At 38.2% G+C, this 22,178-nt stretch overlaps 1 protein-coding gene across 3 annotated transcripts in view; it reads left to right on the plus strand.

Moving 5' to 3' along the window:
* The window catches only part of LOC116727280 (protocadherin-15-like), a 228,917-nt gene extending 208,448 nt beyond the window's left edge, over positions 1 to 20,469 (plus strand). Inside the window, exons 36-40 of one of the 3 annotated variants that reach the window (XM_032574623.1) lie at positions 3,135 to 3,156; positions 5,105 to 5,146; positions 5,281 to 5,354; positions 12,277 to 12,406; positions 19,114 to 20,469. In XM_032574623.1, the coding sequence (XP_032430514.1) occupies positions 3,135 to 3,156; positions 5,105 to 5,146; positions 5,281 to 5,354; positions 12,277 to 12,406; positions 19,114 to 19,875 (1,030 nt within the window). In that variant the 3' untranslated portion in view covers positions 19,876 to 20,469. The remainder of the gene's footprint in view (positions 1 to 3,134; positions 3,157 to 5,104; positions 5,147 to 5,280; positions 5,355 to 12,276; positions 12,407 to 19,113) is intronic. The other 2 variants (XM_032574624.1, XM_032574625.1) reach the window with 2 other exon arrangements.
* The last annotated feature ends 1,709 nt before the right edge of the window (positions 20,470 to 22,178 follow it).

Raw genomic sequence — 22,178 nt, forward strand, 5'->3', positions numbered from 1 at the left:
GAGGAGGCCTTCCAATATCAAAGAATTGAAGCTCACCACCAAAAATAAATTCCAGTGAAAACACTCAAAAAGAAGCATTTGGTTGCTTAAACTTTCAGTAAGCCATTTTTTTTTTTCAAAAATGAGTCTTATTTTACATTTTGCTGTATTTTTTTGGATGAATGTCTCATTGACTCTCTGAAACAAAGTTTGTGTTTGAATGAGAATATGAATTAAATCAAAATCTACAAGGGTTGTGAATAATTTCGGGAATAACTGCGAGCATTGGATCTGGTTTTTGGGGAGGGGGGGACTCACACAGTCCCAGACTATATGACTGGGGAGTCTTTGTAAACATCTTACACATCCATGGGAAGAAGATGAAAGCAAAGAAGTTACTGAAAGACTCCTGGATTCAAACCAGAGACCTTCTAGTCATCATAAAACAGAACATTCTACACTTTTCCCCCCAATTTGGAAATTAATTTGGTAGTGAATTACTAATATAAAGAGACACATTTGTTTCCTTCAAAAATAGGCATATTTCAACATACTATTTAGTTTGTGATACAGAGTCTGTCACATGAGCAACATTGGAATTCCACCCTACTGCTATTAAGCCAGATTCCTTTTCAGTATGACAGCAAAATACCTTCAGACAAGTATTTTCCGACAATGTACAAAATAGCTTTGAGGAATTCTTTTTTGTTACCTTTTTATGTTGGTTTGACACCCTTCAAAAGCAGTTCTAATTAATTTACAAATGGAAAAAAGTGGAACAAAGACAGAAAGAGATCTCATTGCAGAGAGAAGAGCTGAGGTAGGCACAGGCTGTGAAACAGACGGAGGAGAATGAAATGGGTAAATGTACACAAACACAGAGCTTCTCTGTAAGGGAACTAAGTGATAAAATGCGGATAAAAAGAAGTATGAGACCATTAGCGGGTCGTTATGGTCTGTTCCTAAGACCTAATAATATTTCCCCTCTCCTATTTCTGCAAAGCACTGCAGGACAAGGTGGAGAGGACAGAAAGAGTCGGTCATGTCGGATCTGCTCCTGTTTGTGCGCTCGGTGGAGATTAGGTGGCTGTTTGTGTCTCGAAGGGACCTCATAATGCATCTGCGGAGCAACAAGGGCACAAAGATAGAGACTTATCTTCACACACTGACTGCACTGCACACACTACCAGGCACTAAATGATAGCTGGAAACACAAATGCACACTTTGGTTTTGTTGTTTTATTTTAACTCATAAAGATCCTCTTGAATCACCCTGTTTGTCTCAGCCGTCGGTCTTTTCCTTTACTCAACTATTTAGCCTGTCACTTAAGCCACTCATGTCCATCAGTGTAAAGTTGCTTACCTTTTTCATAGCCCTGTATCTGCTCTGTTTGGTCTGACTTTCACTTTAAGGTGAATTTTGATACGGAACAAAGACCTATAATTTCTCCCTGGTGTGTGAATTGTTTATGGAAGAGACAGAGTTGTGTCCTGATTTGAATTTCTGAAAGAAATTAATGAAATGCTCAAGTGCCTGAATAATTTGTACGGGCCTGAGAGAGTGAATCCGACGTGTCCTCTAAAAGTCTGCATTTGTTGTTCTGTGATACATCTTCATTTTACCAGCTCATTACTTCTGTTACACCCCACACTGCTTCCTGTATTCCCCGGGTTCTGACATACTGACAAAGAGGCTAGTGACTATTTCTTCTTTCTCTTGCAGTCTTATGTTGAGTTGTTCCACTTACATCGGCCCTTGTTATGTTTAATTTATGATTTTGCTGTTTCAGGCTTTTCTTTGGTTACATCAGAAATCATTCCACACGGTGGGAAACGGTGTCAAGCTTTCGTACAAATGCTGCGGCAGTTGTAGTCCGAACTGTGGTCAGATCAGCAAAAGGACTATGAAAAGAATACTTTTTCCCTTTCTATTAAAGCCGTAATGGCTGCCACACAATGTCAGTTAAATAAAATAAAATAAAATAAAAGTCAATATATGGAGGAAAAAAGCTTGAGAACTGAGAAAATAGTCTAAATTTATGCATTAAAAAAGCCATTTTAAAATAATCTTTAAACTCAAGATAAAAGTTACAAACATTTTTCTTTATCTCTACCATTTTCACAACCTTTTCACTTCATTTTTAAAATTAGATTTTGACTTTAACATTAACTTCTCTAACTTTATTCTCAAATAGGAATATTACAATGAATATATATATATATATATTTTTTCCTTCAAAGCAATCCTAACATTCTGTTTAATGTAGCAACTCCTGAGATTCTGGCACTCTTTTTGTGGGAATTCAAACAAATGAATAACAATAAGTTGCTGGCAAAGACCAAAGTTGTTAAGTGGCTTAATTATATAGAGCAACATTGCACTTTTATGTGCTTGATGTTGCTATTGACTGAAATAAAGCTTTTCTGGCCACATGTTACCATAAAAAAGCTCCTTCTTTTTTTTTAGAGCATTGTAAAAAATGTAGGTGCATTTTTCTGAAACATCAAATATGGAAAACTATTTAAAATATATGTTTTTCCAATTAATTTTAAAATTACATTTTTATGGACTGCAAACTAATATTGCAAACTAACATGGCAAACTGCAGATTCTTAGCCCTTTAGTATTCTTCTCCACAGTCAGCTCTACTAGCTAAATGTGAATGTCTTACCTACAATTTTAATAGACAGTGCACTAGTTAGGTCTCTGTCTTATTGTATTTTCCCTGTTTTCCCTTGACATACAATCATGATATAAAAAAAAGGCAATGACTCTTCTATCAATTTTAGGCTTTCAAAGCATGAATGACCAACTTTTGAAATGATGTGTCTCTCCTGAATTTTTGAAAGCACACAAAAGGCATTACACAATGTTCATGTCTTAAGAAAAGACAAACTGAAAGATTTGTGAAAAATTAAGCAAACTCCAAACTTTTTATTATAAAAGAGATGTGCTTTCAACTTATAATGGCTGTTTGTGTAAATCTTGTGTACCATAGCACAATGCTGCAACCCATACAAACGATTCTCATCGTCTCTGCATTTAGAAACAGCATTGAAAAAATCTGTATCATGTCAAAAGTTATATGTTTAAGGTTTAAGGTTTTCTGGTAATGTTTAGCTTACTTCTTCTACTTTTCTCTTTAATCTTCTAGGCGTGGATATGGGCAACATGAGGTAAGAGTCTTTCTTTTGTTGCTCGCGATAATTGGATATCTTCATGTATTATTTTCTTTTAGTATCATTCATTTGATGTTTAGTTATCACCCTCTTTGTTCGCTTCAGTTCTTTGTTCTTCTTTTTTGATGCAATAAAGATGAAGTTGCATGTATTTGTGACTCAATAACTGAGTTTTTCATACTTTCCTTTCAATCTGAGTTCAAACTGGCTTTGAAAGTGATATTTCTATTGTTTGAGGAAAAAAAAAAGGTAGTAAAGTTATGCCATCAACTACTGGCTTGAATGAAATGGCAAGTAGTCTTCTGAAAATGTTCTGACTTCCCTGATCAAACTGTTCATGTGATTTAAAAAATAAATAGATGAGCAAAGGCAAAAAATTTTCATTTTATATTTTACATTCAAAGCATAATTTGTATCTGTAGATACGCAGTCTCATGGTGAGAAAGCAGCATAAAGATGTTTGATATCAGTGAGAATAGCGCTAAGATCTGGAAGAAAAAACTGATCTTAAGAAATGTTTAGCTGAATTGTTAGTCAGGAAACAAACACCCTGTTAGGTTGTAAATTAAAATCTTTAGATTTGCCAGACAGGGTGTTTAAAATGTTTTACACAGGTTAAACAGCAACAAATATGCTATTGAAAGATATTTTAGAGACAGCTACAAAGTGTTTGTTAATCCAACAAATACTCAGATTAACCATCAGATTAACAATAAATGTATATTTTCATTAATGATGTTGTGGATGAAGCAGTCTCTCCTGTTTTGGCAGACATTTATCTGTCTCGATGCACAAAGCTTCAGTCCTCAGTACACAGGCAACCTGCTCCTGCTGATGTTTTAATCCAAAGCAGTTTGCTGATGCACAAAGCTAAAGCTAGTGTGTTCACTCTGTATTCTTGACTCGTTCCTAATTCAACTTGAAACATAAATTCAGTGTGTGCAGGCAGCAGAAAGTGCTGTTTTCAATCAATCAATCAAATTTTATTTGTATAGCACATTTCAGCAGCAAGGCATTTCAAAGTGCTTTACATCATTACAAACACAGAAACACAATGCAGCATAGAATCAACAATCAAAACACAGCATTAAGTCAAGTTCCATCAATAAATTTGTGATTGATTACATTTCAAATACAGTTCTAAACAGGTGGGTTTTTAGTCAAGATTTAAAAGAGGTCAGTGTTTCAGCTGTTTTACAGTTTTCTGGAAGTTTGTTCCAAATTTGTGGTGAATAGATGCTGAAAGCTGCTTCTTGTCGTTTGGTTCTGGTTCTGGGGATGCAGAGCATACCAGAACCGGAAAACTCTCTGTTTTCTTGCTTAATAAAATTTGATTTTCGCATAATAATTCTTAGTTTACTGCTAAGTTGTTTAGTTTCGCTCTAAGCAAATTTACTAACAAAGATGATGATCTGAGAAGTGTACAGAGCTGATGACAGGGAGTTGCAGCAGTCAGTAAAGTCTCTCTTCCAGTGTGCCATTACTATAAAGGATACAGATCTATAAAGATTTGTAGGAATTACTCAGATTGGTACAATAAATAAAATAGCAAAATGTCATCAAGGGACAAGTGTTACAAAATGAAAAACAAAGTGGTTTTAATATTTTCTTTGGAAAAAAAAAGTCTTCCAGTTAGATTTGAAAATGTTGTCACATGACTATATATGAAAATCTAAGCACTTCTGATAAATGTTAAAACTGATGGTTATCATAAAGTGTCATCCATTTTGCCCACTAATATTCTCTTGCCAGATAATATATTATTTATTTTGCACCTAGCTATTTTTTATGATATTAGTCTAAAGCAGGAGTGCCAAAGCTCTTTTGGACCTGGAGCAATGTTCAGTACAGCTTCTTAACATTGCAAAACTGAAATCAGGCATAAAGTTATGAGCATTTCTGTCGTCTTTCTTATCATGCTCTACTCTTTCTTTCCTTCTGAAAGACACAGCAGCTACTACGACCCTCTCTGCTCAGGCCAGAGGTATTCTGTATTTTCTTCATTTTTCCTGCTTGATACTTTAAACTACTTGCTTGTGTTTTCCTCTTAGCTTGTTCTGTCTCTCAGTTAGGAGCATGTAAGTGTGATTTGTTGCTAATAACTGGCTTTACATTCAACAGGAGTTATCCATGGAGTCTGGCATCGATCCCGGCCAGGACTACTACACACAAGATTATTACAACTATGACCATGGGTTAGTATATTTTTATTTACTATGCTGTAGAAATGTTTTTGTAGATGGAAATTGCGTGTTCAAACATGTGTCCTTGTTTTTTGTAGTTTACTTCAAATTCAAAAAATGTGCTAGTAACTAACTAATGAGTTAATGTAGATGTGCATGTATATTCAGTACATTTGTAACTTTCATCTAAATTTGACCTCATAAACAATTATAATGCCTTGATGTCACAAAAAGGACATCTACTAAGTAATGCTTAAGAGTAAGAAATATGGATAAGTAAGGGACCTTTTAATACAGCTGAATATGTTGAGGTATACCTGAAGGGAAGTATATAAAAAGAAATCGGCTTTTATTTGTCATCCCATTAAATATATTACAAAATTATGTTCAAGACTCAGTATAACTATTTCATTATATCCTTATCCTTATTATCACTTACCACGCACTGGGGTTTCATGGTTTCTAGTTCAGTTTATAGAAAGAACAGCCATAAATTGATGGTGAACTTTTATATTTTCTACCTTAAAGTAACTGTGGAAATTGGAGTCTAGACAATAAAAAATTCTTAAACAAAAAATGTGTTTTGAACTCTGTTAATATTAAGACTTCTAGCACACGACCTTAGACTCTTTAAATCACACCTTTTATTACTGTTGCTGCTTTTGCCCCTTCCCATGCAAGCACATATTTCAGAAACAAAGTTTCTTCGATGCAAAGGAAAACTTTTTCCAACTTTAGGACTTTTTTTTTTGCAAACTCTTTTTCAGTATGTCAGTTTGTACTTAAGCAGAGACTTTGTGAAAACAATAACAGTGAAATTTACAAGGGTTTTTTTTGTTGTTGTTGACTGAGGCTTTGCTAAACACCAGCACTTTGTTGCTGCCATACTGAAGTTGGGTACTAGAAAGTGTAACCTAAAAGAAACATAAACCATGACTTAGCTCACAATAGTTGCATTATTTTCTATGTCCAGAATTGTAACATGTTTAGCAATATGTTATAAAGCCCTGAAAGAAAAAATGAGCACGAGAGTATCAACACTGTAGCTGAAAGTTTCTAAACAGTGATGATTTTTAGTTTGGAACGCCATACTTACAGTATGTCTCAGTGTGTAACACAGTGTCCACCTAAAACAACAGTAGTGGGCAATTAATAAACTGATGTTGTATATAGCAATTCATCCAGTAAAGAGAAGCCAAGAGTTTGGAGACCTAATAAACCAGCACCCCACCCAGATATTTTGAAAGTTGACTGCTATGAGCTCAGTCTACCTATAATTCATCACAGTTGAGTATGACAATTTAAGATATTTTTTTGTGACATTCTGACAGATTTGATGTAAATGTTGTGATTTCTACTCCAGTTCTGACCAGCATTGTCATTCTAGGGTTCAAATGCATCAGTACATAATTTTCCCAAAAGATGTCATCAGAATATTCAACTTTTCTTCTAGCAAGCCATGCAGCGGTTGTGAATTACCAACAGGTTTATCCACAATCATATTCAACAAATAAAATAATGCTGGTTTGTCATATTAAAATTACCTTAAAACAGACCTTAAAGCTCCTTTTAATCAAGACAGAATTGCTGTATACATTTTTATTGGTCTTTTGTAAAATTCTAATCTTAAATGTCATGTTTTCATTAGCTGTAATCTAACGATCAATAGAAATAAAGGCTCGAAAACATCTGTTCAGTGTTGACTCTCAGGCTATTGGTTTGTTTATATTTGGTAACTGTTTGAACAGATGCACATATCCCTATTAGATATTAAGAAATCGTAGCCAAAGATGAACTAGACTTGTCAATAATTTTCCTCTTGATTTCTTCTCTATTTTTTTTCTGTTTTTTTTAATCATTTCACACAATTTGTTGTAAGTTATTCTCCTGGAAGCTTACAAAGTTATGACATTATCATCTTTGATTTCCCAAACAGTTTTAAAATATCTTCTGTTGTTCTGGCATTGATTTTAAAAACAATGGTGATCCTAATTGATCTATACTTCACTATACAAGAAATGTCTTGTCTGGTTTTCTTAGACAATAGCAAAAAAAAAAAAAAAATGAACGTGGGAAGAAGACCATGCTGTTTTTCCATTCTTTTCAAGGTGACTGCAGAAGGTGATGAATGTAGATGTTTTTATTGGATGTTTGTCTTTATATTTGTCAGTACTTCTCATCAAAACTAAAAAGCAGAATTTATTGAAACTTGGTTGGATAGTCAGCAGGCAAGAAAGCTATACATCTGTTCTGTTTCTGTTGATTATGATAACCTTTATTAAATCAGCCAAATTGGTCAGTTGCCATGCCAGAGGAGGATGCGCTCTGATTATCATAATACTGCCTTGCAAAAATATCCATAGACCTTGAACATTTCCACATTTTTGTCAGATTTCCTACAAACTCAGGTGCAGCCGCAGGGAAAGGTGCAGGTACGGACACAGAAGCCCTGATTACAAATGCACACCATATTTTTTCAAATTTTATTTTTGCAAAATGTTGGCGGCGTTGTATCCTTTTTCTTCACAGTCAAGGAGAAAAACTGAATATCTCACTGTTTGCAGTGAGACTTTGAAAAAGTTCGTAAACTGTAATGGAGAATGGATAGTTTTTCTAGACGTGTACTTGTTTTGTTTTGATAAGGTCAAAAAAACATAGCAGTGTTCTATATAGTGTGTTCACCTGTGCTACACACTGGATAAGATTGTTATGAGAAAAGAATACATACCAACTCATCATTGATCCAAATCTGACCTTTGGCCAGGACCAGTGACAGCCGAGCATCAGGAGTTCAATGTCTAACCATTATGCAGCTGAGTTTCATGTCGGTCATGCAGACTCCATTTTGACATCAAGCTGATTGCATCAGCCATACACTGTTGGATACTGCCAGTCTTGACACCTGCAAACTGCCTCGTGACAGGCTCATAGCATTGTGAGCCAAAGAAAGTCGATCAATATCATTGTGTGTGTGTGTGTGCACGCGCGGGGGTGTGCTTGCTTGTGTTTGTGTATATACAGGGTCCAAAGGAGTCTGGCTGCATCCCTCCAAAATGCGTGCTTGATTCTTCCGCCTGCCTGCCATCTGCGACGCATTCTATCTTTTTCAGCTTCAGACTCCCAGGAACTTGATTTCATGCACTCTAACACACACCTGTGACACACAAGCACTCAAAAATACACAACAGAAGACATTCACACACATAACTTCCCCTGTGGCAAACATGTTAATTCACTCATACAATCATTCAGAGGCACTTTCCTGCCTCAACTTTCACAAAAATGCTTGCTCTCTTGCTCTTGCGCTCTCTCTCTCACACACACACGTTCACGCACACAAAGAGCTAATTCTCTCCACCCAAATTTGCAGCACCGTAGCAGCTAATCAGGCAGCCAGCCGTGGAAGCAGACAATGGGCCAGATGCTGGTGGCTTAGAGCAACATCCACAAACTCATGTCTGACTCTACATGCATACAAGATCAGTACACGAAATCAGACTGTGTAAAAATGACACCTAATTAGTTTATCTGTTTCCGTGAATAAACGGCGCAGGTAGAACATCCTGCCGAGTATTAAACTGGCTCTCTAGGTAAACAAAACTCTTCTCGTTCACATTACAAATATATTTACGGTTCCTCTGGAGGCAAGTGAATCTATTTGGAAACATGATCTTACATCCTGATTCAAAATCTTTTGTCCTCTATGTTGATCTGCTCCCAAAAAGATGCAACCTGAATGGGATTTTATACGAGTTATACCAGTAGCTCAATTCAGCTTGGATTTGAGGAGAAAATAGCATGAATCATTTATTAGCAAATATCTCCAGTTTTAATAATATTTATTCAAAAAACGAAACAACTTCATCTTACTCTCCACATACAAATAAAATACTCCAAATTATTAGTCAGCAGACCAAAGAATAATTTTTTAAGTTCTACAGATCTTAAAAAGATCTGTCTATATATATATATATATATATTTTTTTATGTATGACACTATAACACTGACTGTTATTTTTGCCATGACATCAGTTTTATTTTTATCATCAATACTAATTGAATTCCCAACCATGAGTGAATTTCCATTAGTGGCGACAAAGCGTCTGCATAGAGTAGTATTAGATCATTGGTAATGGTTCTGTCGGGTCATCACTGCAACATTTAAGCACCACTTACATAATTTCTGGAATTTGGCACCTACGCAGTATTTGCATCATCTTAATGTTGTAACACTTATATCGATGAACGTTTCATTTTGACAAAAGTAGTTTGTGGAAAGATTATGTATTGTACACTTGCATAGATAGGAAGGCAATGCTGGAGTGTTTATCTACCTAAAGAAGCACATATTTTTTTTTAAATCGACAGAGTGCAATATTGTGTCAATGCTGGATTACTTAGTTGCATGGTCCAACCTGATGGACAATATGTTCTAGAGATAATTGGTAAAAGGGTAAAAACAAACAAAAGAAAAAAAGCTTGCCCTCAGTTATGTGCAATATACTGTATTGCAAGTTATATTGGACTTCTGTGGCTTGAACCATAAAAAACATTATCTCTCTTCTGGCTCCAGCTTCATATTAAATGAGAAATTATGAGGCTGGGGCATCATGTTTGTGTAGCTCGAGGGAAAACAGGAAATTTCTCTACTGCTTCTAGAGCTTCCATTTAGTTCTCCCATCTCTGCTTTAACAGTAAATCTAATTAACAGTGGTCAGAGTGATCTCAGTCAGTGTATGACTGAGTAGGTTCATGCACTGAATCTGCTCAGATGAGTAGGTTTGCCTTCCCTCTCAGTCAACTGATAAAGGTTGTTGAAGAAACTGATGGCCAATGCAAACTTACTGGTTTTAAAATCCAAAGCTTTGAACATCTAAAAGGGACTTCTCTAGTCCGGCCTTTGAGGATCTTTGACCTAAGGGCAATTTAGAGTAAGAGGCATGTTTTTAAACTGGTGCTTGAGTATCCAGAGAGAACGTGAAGAAAGACTCACAGGACAGGTTTCAAACCATGAGCTATTTGATGCAAGACAAGAGGGCTAACAACTGTACCACTGCAGTCCATTCTCAAATCCAGCTGAACATTGAGCTGCTCAAATTATTCAACATTTACAGTTTGACTGTAGAAGAAGTAAGGTAAAGCTACAAACCTACCAAGAAGTTGTTTTTCATCTACATTTACGGGTGGAAAGCATTTATCAGTACGAGTCGCCAGCAGGTGGAAGAAGCTTTTGCCCCAACAACTATGTGTTGTGCACTCCACAATGCTACACTCTGTGAACAAGTGCAAGAAAAAACTGTAAGAAATCCCCATTTTCAGTTTCCTACAAGCGACATAGGAGAAGTAGTAAAGTTGTGGTCGGACGACAGAAAACTTAAACTTTTTAGTCTAAATGTAAAACGATATGTGTGGAAGAAAATACATATCGTTGACATCATGAAACACAGTGATGGTCACATCGTGCTGTGGTCATGCTTTTTTTCATCAGGGACAAGGAAACCCTCATTGTTCTGCTTCAGAAAAAGAAATCGATCAATTTCGATTAAATTGATTTCTGTCAAATATAACAAGCAAAGCACAGGTGATTCGTTTCAGGTCAACTCCATGAGATGACACGTGGATATGAAATTAACAAGGAAACTGTAAGCCCACTCCAACTTAGTGTATAGATTCCCTGTTCATAAGATATAACACCAAAATTATGTTTTTTTGGGGAGAATTATAAACATTTTAAAATAAAAATAAAAAAATCATAGTTTGAATAGCTTTTTTTTAAGAATTATCTCCTAAAAATTTAAAATGCTCTGGTCTAATTATTTAACATTCACAGGAATGTTATGTAAAGCAGGCTGGAAGTGTTTCACAAATGAAAAAATCACCAATAGTGATCCTCGTTCCTTTGACATAGCTGAATGTGATGGTAATGTTACTACTGCCCTCTAGTGGTGACATAGAGTGGAGAGGAGGAATAGTGAAGAAACAGGTCAAATGTGAAATAAAGCAGATCTCTACCAAAGCCTATCAATAATTTTGTTTTCGCTGCACTTTAGATTTAGTTTGCAAACTCGTAATTGGAGATTAGTGACCAACTAAGACTCACTACATTAGCCTGAAGAAGTACAACTGTCCATTTATATATTACCTGGTCTTTCTGCTTAAACTCCTTCATTTTTCACTCTTTCCTTTGTTCCTCTCCTCTTTGTGTCTTTTTCCCCCTCGACCTTCCTTTCCTCTCACCTGCATCCACGTCCCTCTTCCATTTGTTTATTACTTGGCTGCCCAATGTAATACCAGGGCAACTTCTCCCACAGACTGACTGTAAGCTTAGTAATTACACAAGACAACTTCTCCGTTCAACTCCGGTAATGGACTCACAGCAAATTTGTTCAGTTAATCACACTGCGACATATTGTTTTCAGGAAACCATTTAGTAGAATACTTTTTTCTTTGTTTTGACCCACCGGCTGTCTGAGTTGCTGGCTACAGGGCATGGAGCCCAAGTTGTGATACAGAACAGCTTTCTTGGCCGGGAACGTCGGGCAGTGCTCCCAGCAACAGACAACAAAGAGAGGCACAAAGGGTGGGGGAGAATCGATTCCTGCGTTTTCCACAAACAGAATGGCCCCTGGCAACAAAATGGTCCTCCTGTGATTAAGGCAGCTTTGTTTAGGCAAGTCATTAGAGACTGCTTATCATTGTGCTGAGCCACATTGTTGCACTATGTGTCACTTCTTGGATAAGTGACTTCGGATAGAGAAGTGTGCGGTTTTCTTTCAAGCTTCTTTCACTCCTGCCTCAGCTTCTGATTGGCTGATGTGGCTCAACATAAAGAAAGAGAAGTATAAAAATATAAGGGCTCTCTGGTTGTTTTGTTGTTTTTCTCTTCTTCTTCTTATCTGTAATACCTTGTTAAATTCCTGCTCTGTTTGTGCAGGTACGAGCTTCCTCAGTACGGCAGTCGCAGGAAGCTGATCTCACCCTCCGGTCTTTACGATGAGTATGGAGAGGTTGTGGTTGATGACGATGGCAGCTACTACTACAGCCCACAGGAGTCAGACGGAGAGGTGAGATTGAAGTGAAGTGGTAAAACTTTCTTGCTGCGAGATTTACTTTATTTTTAATAATTTGTTGTCAAATTAGGTGCAAATTAAAACATGATGAATAATAAAAATCCAGCAGCGAAAGGAACAATTTCATATCCACAAAAGTCAGGTAAGAAATGACAGAAATTTAGTTAAAAGGTGAGAGGGAAAAATGAAGAGCAGTCAAGATGTTAAAATGGCTCCAAAGATTTGAGTTATTTCAGCTTTTTCGACACCAGCAGGAGAGTTTCCCAGACGATATTAAATGTTTCCATTTGTAACATGTTTACCAAACCTTGTGATTTTCTTTTGCATTACCTCAAATTGTTTGCAACTTGAATTAAAAAATATTCATTTGTCAGTAGCCTTATTGTGTATGAGACTGTAGGTACTCTTGGTTGCCATCTACTGTCCTGGAGGGACAACAGCAGCTGATTAGTTTGCTAATGCTACAAGCCAGCTCTGTGAAACAGTGCATGTAATTTATAACATATAGTTAAAACGTGTTGACAATACAAATTGATTTTCTTTTAAAGAGAGAGCCAATATATTAAAAAAAACATTTATGCACATTTAGACATTTAGTCAGACCAGCTGATCCCACGTCAGTTCCAAACAAAATAAATTGAATCATTTCTGTAATTTAATGTTTTTAAAATTAGACTGGTGAAACTCTTTTTAGACCTCTCCTGTAAATGTATGAAAGAATGAAATAAAGCAAGCTAGAACTTTTCCAAAATATTTTTTTACAGAGGCATAGCAATAAAATTAGAGATTATATATGTATTTTTTTAATATGTATTCTTATATTTTATTATTATTGCTGGATCCATAAATATTACCTCTGCCAAAATATCTACCAAAATATTTGAAAAAAAATCTAAGTGGTTTTATAATCAGTAAATTATAAAACCCAAACTGTGAAAAGCTGGAAGGGAAAGTTTTTTTTTTTATCTCTGTGAATTTGAAAACACATAAGCTTTGGTAATAAAGTGTTTCATGTTTTTTTTTAACTGGATGACAAGATAAGACGCCACGACATTAGACTATATGGATATGTTACCTAAACGGTAAAAATATAAATTAGACACATACATTTAACAAATGCACACACATCGTTTTAAAAATAGACATACAACAGGTGTAATAGAATAATATCATGACATTGGCTACCATTCTGCAAGTGTGTGTGTGTGTGTGTGTGTGTGTGCCTCAGTCGGTACCACACACAGTCAGCCTACAAGTGTAAAGGTGTAATTTGGAACATATTGAAAGCAACAGTGTGGACATAAAGTCCAGGGCTTTTTGTTAAGTTATCCCTTTTTAATATTCTTCACACGTTCTCTACTGAGGACAGGTCAGGACTCCAGGCAGACTCCATCAAAGCACGCTGCCTCTGCAATCATGCATTCGTAATGTGTGCAGAATGTGGCTTTGCATTGTGTTGTTGACAAGGTTAGACGAGGTGCAGACAAAGCATCCTTTCTGCAACTTTTAATTGGAACTTGTGGATGTAGCTCAGTCTTGTTGTGCTTCACAAAGGATTCCCATAGTAATTCCTTGCCCACTAGGTTAAATCAGATGTTGCCGAAAGGCTGCTGATGATGCATCAAAGGACTTGAGATACAATTTTGATGACGTTTTCATGCTTTTTGTTCGCAAAGCCTAAATTATCTGCCTTCCTAGTGCCTATACTGGGGGGGCTGACGATTATCTCTGTTTACCCTTGTGTACTTCTGCAGTTTTTGTTGCATCATGCCTGAATTTTTGACTACCTACATGTTTTGGGTTCTGATATCGGATGTTTTGTGCCACCCGCTCGTGAGTCAGTTTATGGCTAAAACCTTTTGTGCCCGCTTTGACAACCAACCAATTAAAGTAATTTTCTACGTAGCCTTTTGTAATGAAATGGCATTTGTATGACCTTGATAAATTAATCTATCAGTAAGATGCCCAAAGATATATTTTGGTTTGATGAGAGGTCATAATCTGTCATATTTCACAAGAATCCACTGCCCCGAACGGGATCAAAACCATAATCTATGGTTAAGGTTTAATTTGAATCTAATAAAAGGATTGTGTTTAAAATAATAGCAGCATGGAGTTTAATCAGTTAGGTCATTCATTCTGTGAACAAAAAGATAGTGTCATAGAGATATAAAAGGATGAAGGCACCAAATGGTGTCCATGCTGGTTGTAATACATTTTTATCCAAGAATCTGAGTTCAGTTACTGTTAACTTGTGGATTAAATTGCTAACTGAAAAGGAGGGAGAACATATAAAAAATACCGAATTTCATAAGTGCATCACTAAAGCGACCTAAAACTTTTTAAAATTTAAGTCAAACCACAATTATTCCAATGGATTTAAGGAATATCTAAAATGGCTGGGAGTCAGTCAACGGACAGCTCTGAGGGTATCAAAGAATTTCTACTGCTACCTGGAAGTTGTGACAATTTGCAGAAGAGCACAGTGACTGGTCTAAGGAAAATAGTGCAACATTTTAAGGGCTGATGAAATATAGATGGTTAATAGAGGTTGCAGTTTTTCAGAGAACCATCAAACACTGAATTCAAGACATAGTACACTGTGAAGCATGGTTAAAGCATCATGCTAGTGGGACGTTTCTTTTACTTGATGCTATTTACTATAACACAAATTTCAAAATACTTTTAAAAGTCATATGCTGAAGAGGTAATTTCCTTAAAATTGATGTTTCTGTGAGAAAACAACCTGTAATTGAGCAGCAGTTATGGAGCACATCAACCCAATCCACAGAAATGAGGTTCATAATTTTGAAATTTGATACATTTTTCCTCGTATTTTGTTCTGGAACTGATTGTGCAGAGCTTCTACTGTGCTTGCATTTTCAAAAATAGAAGCTTTTATTAGGATTCTAGGCTTTTGACTAAACATACTGCTATTATTTGAACAGAACCATTCCAAAATGGAAGTTTATAGTGATAAAACGACAACTGCTTGCTAGAAAACGGTGGTAAAATTTGCGAAAGGTTGAACTGATCTGGATTTATATTAGGCAGTGCTTTTGAAACAAACCAGGATTACGAACACCAGTTTAAAATACAATCATTGCAATGATTGCTGAAGTTACTTACTTGCTCCATTTTGCTCACATCCCAATTCTACTGAAATGTTCTGCAAGCCTGAAGTGGAGGAATGAATGCATACTATTAAAGTCTCACTAAAGCAGTCAGTGGAGGGACGTTTAAAAAGCTGAAATAAGACAGCAGAGTAGAGATATCATCATCAGGCTCATCATCCAGACAGGTTAAATTGTCTAGAAGAACCTTTTGAGTTCCTGGGATCAAAAGCAGAGGATTAAAGTTGACAGGATCTGAATCAGCAGAGCACTGCTATTTTGGGAGGAAACATCCATAGCAAAGCATTTTGGAAGAGCAAAAAGCCGATAGGAAAACTTTGCATTTAGACAAGCACGGTTGAAAGGTTGAGCACAAACTGAAAGTTTGTAAAAACTGTCATACTGAGGCGTTTCCACAGCATCCTGAGCAAACAGATCAGTTTAAAATCCACTCGCTTTCTTGTTCTGTACGTAGCAGTGAACAATTTTATTTGTGTTTGCAGCACCAACAATGAACCTGGATTTTCTTCAAATATTAACCACTATGTCAGACAGCTTGAAAGGAGGGGATGTGCAATATTTTGGAAAGATTAAAGCCAAAAATGTTTCTATTGGATTGTGCTTGTTTTTGTCTCTGAAAAAAGTTTTGTCTTTGATCTTGCTTTTAATTAAATTAAGTTTTTTGTAAAAATAAAAAGTTTTAATCCACATGTGTATCATCACAATGACAGGTGAGGAGACAGATTCAAGGCAACAGATTAGACACTCAGACTGGCCACCAAAATCCCCATCCTCCACGTGTTCAACCTCTGACAAAGACCCCAGGAGCCCCAGAAGCTGAGGGTGACAAAAAACAACAAGACGGTGGTAAGCTGAAAGGCTCAAGCACAGCTGCCAGGTTGAAGGCCGTGATGGGAATGAACACATCTGCTGAACCTCCGGCCATCCACTTACCATGGAACAAAGCCAGAGTGGGACCCATGGAAGACGGAAAGGAGGGAGAAGATGTCCGCCTCGGGAATCGGGAGGCAGGGAAGTCGGAAAATAAAAAAGGAAGAAAGAATGAGGCGGTGGAAAGCAGTTTGAAAAAAGAGCAGAGAGGAGAGCTGGGAATTTGGGGAAGAGACAGCAGACACAGCATGACTAACGGTCGGATGAAAAATTCAGCAGTGCAAGGAGGAGGCAACCGGCCAGAGCATGGGAGAGAGCTCCCTGGCTTGGTAGGGCTGGACGGAAGCTTGGTCATCGATGGGAGTTACTTCCAGATGTTCACCGGAGCAAGTATGCCTGCACCAGCAAAACAAAAGCTGAACGAGGCCTTTGGTCTTATCTCCTTAGCCAGAAGGATGCAAGAGCCCACCAGGGTGGGTGATGAACACTGGAGCAACAGGAAAAGCAGGGAGAGAGGAGGCGACAGCAGGGAGATGTACGGCTCTATAGGAGATATGAGCGTTTCAGCAGCCGTGTCTGCCAGAAGACGCACGGCGAGGCGGTGGGAGGGAGAGACGGGGAGCAGGGACAGCATGACCGAGCAAAGTGACTCGGAAACAGGCAGCGACAGCCGAGAGTCTCCATCTGAATTCAGCCTGTCTAACAGGAGCAGCCCAACCTCATCGGCAACAACGGAAACCGAAATCAACGAGTCGGACTTGGAAATGGAGAGCGACGATGAAGGTCGGGGCGAGGATGAGGAGGTGTCCGATTCTTACGAGGAGTCAGGAACTGACAGTGAAGACGAGGAGGAAGAATCAAGCAGGGAAAGGTCAAAAGGTCAAAGATATGCTTCAAAAAGTAGCAAACACAGAAACAGCAGCACTGACTCTCAAAGGTATTCAAGTTCCACAGCGCCAAGCCCCAACATGTTGAGGGACTCTGGTTCTTATAAAAGGTCTGGGAAAGAGAGCGAAGACAACAGTGAGGAAGGGAGGGGAGGGAACGTCAGACTGAGAAAGTCCGCAGCCAGCAGGCGAAGTTCAATCCACGTCGGCTCAGGTGTGATGGACACCTCGGACGATTTGTCGCCCATTATGGAAGACACAGAAGACGAAGAGAAAAGCAGCAGCCAAAGTGGAGGAAGACACAAAGAGGAGGATGAAGTTTGGGGAAATGAATCAGCTGTTTGAAATGCCAATCAGGCCTGAGCCCCCCTCCTGAGATGAAAAGCTCCGCCACTAAGTAAGGACCCGGTGAGAAGGCCTGCTGTGGGTGTGCAGTTATTACCTGAGTGGAATCTGCTGCTGTAATCTGTCCTCCACGCCTGCTGTGATTTATGCTCACAGTAGCTTTAATTTCTAGCATGTCCTCTGCTGCACTGCCGACTGCCTCTTATCTGCTGTTCTCTATCTTTTATTTCCTCTTAACTTTAAACCCCCTTTCTCCAATCAGCTTTTTTTTTCTTTATACAAAAAAAATCTGTGTCAGGTTAACATCCGTATTTGACAACCTGTCGTTCCGGTACAAAAAGCTCTGCTGCTATCCGAACAAGCCTCGGCGGTAGCTGCTGCAGCTCATACATTGTTATTCACTGATCTCTCTTTGTAGCAGAGTTTTTCTCATTCGTCATCTCTCCTTCTGCGTGCGTCATTCTCCCGGGATCAGTCCGCTCTCCCCACATCTGTTATCTGCAGGGCGAAAAGATGCTGCCACTGTAGAGAGAAACAGAACATATTCCTTCTCGCATGCTATCAAGGTTAAGTGGAAAAACTGTGAGGGGTTACACACTGTGAAAGCAGATTGGATTTATTTTTCACAAGTCTTTTTCATCCTGCACAGTGTTTGGCGGCGTGTGTGGGGGTGTGCGGGTGTGGGGGTGTGTGTGTGTGTGTGTGTGCAGAGAGCAGCAGTGCTGACTCTAAGCTTCAACAGCAAGGAGGATAAAATGTTAACATCTTTTATATGCCATATTCTCAAAATGATTATGTCTGTGCTTTATTATAATTAAAACTTAAGCAGCAGATTAATGAAAGGCTGCTTTAAAATGCTCAAAATCACTTTATGATCCGCAGTGAAAAAAGTTCTGTTTTTGGAGAATGGAAGTACTTCAATTACCAGATATTGACATATCCATTCAGCCATTTGTTGCAGCAAGTCCCTTAGTGGGAGACTTAATTTAAAAATGAAAGAAAAAAAAATCTCACTATCTGGTGTCGGCTAATTAACCTGTTATTGCTTGCGCTGTTTATACAAAATACTTCTAGTGTTGCAGTTATAACTAGCTCTCCTTTTAGATGCAATCTATCAGTTTGACTGTTCTGTTTGTATACGTTCCAAAAGAAAAACATAATTTTGTGTAAAATGTCACAAAAAGTAATCATCCAATTAAAAGCAGAAAGAGTTACACTGTACATCAATGTAACAAACAGAACATTAACCATTTGAAGTTACAATCTCAATGGACTTATTTCCTGGCTACAATAACACAAAGGAGCCCATATCAAGACAGATGCACCAAGTAGATTGTTTCTTTGTCCAAACACCATTCCTCAAAGAAGCAAACAAACAAAAAAATCATGCCATCTTCATCAATGAGCCATTTGACTAAACATATTTTTGATTTTTATTTAAAAGTTATTTGTGTATTCCCTTCAGCCTGGCGGTAGAAAGCGGCGGATCAAGTTGATGGTTGACCGAGAGTACGAGACCAGCTCCACCGGTGAGGAGAGCCTGCCAGAGACCCAACGCAGCCGTCTATCCACCACGCACAACAGCCACGTTAACGTCAACGGCGGAATCTATGTGGCTCAGAACGGCTCCATCGTGCGCACCCGACGATCAGTCAACGCTTCAGGTCCTTCCCAGAGCGCCAGCTCCACAAAGAACAATCTAAAACCAAGCTCTCCCATCTTCAGCTCACGGCTGGCCAAGCACTTTAAAAAACTGGACAAAATGGCTGCCACGTTGGAGGAGAGAGTGCCCCTGAACACCACCAAGACCACGCAAGCAGGAGAGGGGCGCAACACACTGAGCACTTTTCAGAGCTGCAGACGGGCCGCCTCAGCAACGGCCACCTCCTCTTCCTCCAACACTAACAAAATGCTGAATGTGTTAAACACTCGACAATCCAGCGTGTCCTTGGGGTCAACCAGCACCAGCAACACAGGCCCTGAAAGCGTAATGTCTAAACCCGACGTGCTCCCGGCAGCGCTGGCTGTCACAGAGCAGCCCGAGAGCGCGTCAGAGCAAGACGGGCCAGCAGAGGGCGAGCTCGAGTCAAAGGTGGACGGAAACGGCAGCGTTGAGGCTGTTTCCAGGGAACCTCTGGAGTGCCCGAGTGACAGAACACAATCGGATGAGGAAGAGTTGTGGATGGGCCCCTGGAACAACCTTCACATACCCATGACCAAACTCTGACTGAGTCCAGCGCCACTGTGCTCGTTCTTTATTGCCAAGTTCATTTAATGTTTTCAGTATATTTTCTTTTTGTTCTCTGTGAAACTAATGGAGATGCTCCAGTACAACAAAATATATATCAATTGATTTATATTAGCTAAAAGTGACTTGGCATTCAAATCACTGGTATCACATAAAACAAATAATTTTTCTTTTAATTTATGTTCAGTGAGATGGGGTTTAATTTGCCATCTGCAATTTCAGCAGCAAATTGTCTGTTTTGTAATTTCTGTGTTTCAATCTGTGCATCTCCTCAGCCTTGCTGACCTGAGAGCTGCAGCACCTTCAGAAAACTGGACCTACAGTGGTAACACGTATTACTTTAAGAGTGAGGGGATGAAAACTTGACTCTTTTTAATGGCCCTTTAAGCGACTGGTGTCTGTATGGAACTGTGCTTGTTTCATTCAGGTTCATGGCCAATGGTGCAACTCGACGTAAATTTGCCTGATGCATTTCATTGACACATGCAGTCTTGTATTGTTCACACTTGCCTTTTTATTCTTGTCAAGCTGCTTGGCAGACTCGATCCAAATAAAGTTTCAATCTGTTGAAAAGTGAATTTGTTGGCTGCTGCGGTGCTGCACAAATGAGTATTCTGCAGAAGACATAACAGCTAATGCCCACCACTAAAAGAACTTTAACTGCCTGAAGAAAAATAAAACAGATACTGTTTTTAATAAGTAAAAAAAATTAATGATGTCTTCTACATGATGTTGATTATTTACAATTAAAGTGGAAATTATTTTGAGATCAATGAGATGCTGGCAGTTTGCTGGCAGTTCAACCTCTCATGCAGAAAAGCAAACAAACACATACAAATTGCAGTAAGTTATAACTTTAATGTGGATATATCATGTTTTTAAATCCTTTTCACATTTACATAATTCAACTGTGGTCTATATAAAGTGGAACTACAGTGCCCTGGTCTTAAATCCTTGACATTGTAGCTCCACAGATGCTACTGTGGTCCTACAATATCTAAGAGCAACTAATTTTGGTGCTGTCTCTTTAAGTGCAAATGAAGCGCGTTACTACCTGCAGGTCGCAAAGTGTTCCACTTCGCCTATTCAGCCATTTTTGTAATTTGATTGCACAGATATGATTATCTCTAATTGCTTACTCCCAAATTGATTAAAAAAATGTTAATTAAAAAACAAAAATCTGTCAGATACATTTAGAAATATATATGCTACCAAAATATGAGTGAACATGGCTTGTAAACAAGGCCTCAGCTAGCACTACTGCCAAATGTCACTGAATGCATTTGGGTCGTAGTTATCCCAAAAACCTGTAGCTTCAGCATCCCTGCAATTGTAAGAAATTTAAATGACCAATTCCATGACCTTGTTTGACGGTCCTGCGGCAAATACTGTGACAAAATACAGAATCTGAAGGGATTGAAGAATACACACTCCGAGAAACTTCAAGTACTCAGCAAGACTTATTTAAAAGTTAATTTTGCTTTATCTATTTCCTTTAATATGCTAAACGTTCGGTACATTGCAATAAAAATCAGTTAATGTTTTCTATATATTTTTCACAGCTGACTGTTTTTAGTGAGACCTAAGCCCATCCTGAGTGCAGGAAGGGGTTCGGTTTAATTTCCTGTGGGATCCACTTAACAGAACACATCTCCCTTGTCAAGGCTCCTTATGATATAGGTGGCCTAACTTTTTAATTGCGAAGCACATTAAAGTGAATTGTTTCATCTGAAGTCTCAAAGAGGAAGGATCATTAACCTGCAGAATTACCAGGTTTTAAAACTGGTAATTTAATTTGATGACTGCATAATTTTGCATTAAGGGACTTGAAAGACTGAGCTGTACTGGTGCTGATATTTGACACAGAGCGCTCCTTATTAAATGGAAATAGCTGACTGAGCCACAGAGTTATATTTCAAACATTTTCTGGAAGGCTGGGCACATCTGAGCAACTGTTATGGATTCAACCAAATGACCTAATTATGTCACTGAAAGCCGTGTCCACTGTGGCACACGGAAGAAGATGGCAAACTAAGCTTGGCTCATTAGGCTACAAGCTGGGATAATAGTAGAATGATGTTTAACTCAAAACTAAAGTTGAACAATAATATTTGTTTTTCTAAATGGAACATTTTGTTCAAAACAACATGGGAGTAAGGCATACAGGCACAAACAAATTGACAAGTATGTCCAAACTGTGACCTGTGCTGAATTTACGTCTTTTTGAATGATTTTGTGTGAACCAACCTGAGATTGGTACAAATTTGCCAGCATCTTGTTTT

The sequence above is a fragment of the Xiphophorus hellerii genome, chromosome 10, assembly GCF_003331165.1.
Source record: "Xiphophorus hellerii strain 12219 chromosome 10, Xiphophorus_hellerii-4.1, whole genome shotgun sequence".
NCBI lineage: Eukaryota > Metazoa > Chordata > Actinopteri > Cyprinodontiformes > Poeciliidae > Xiphophorus > Xiphophorus hellerii.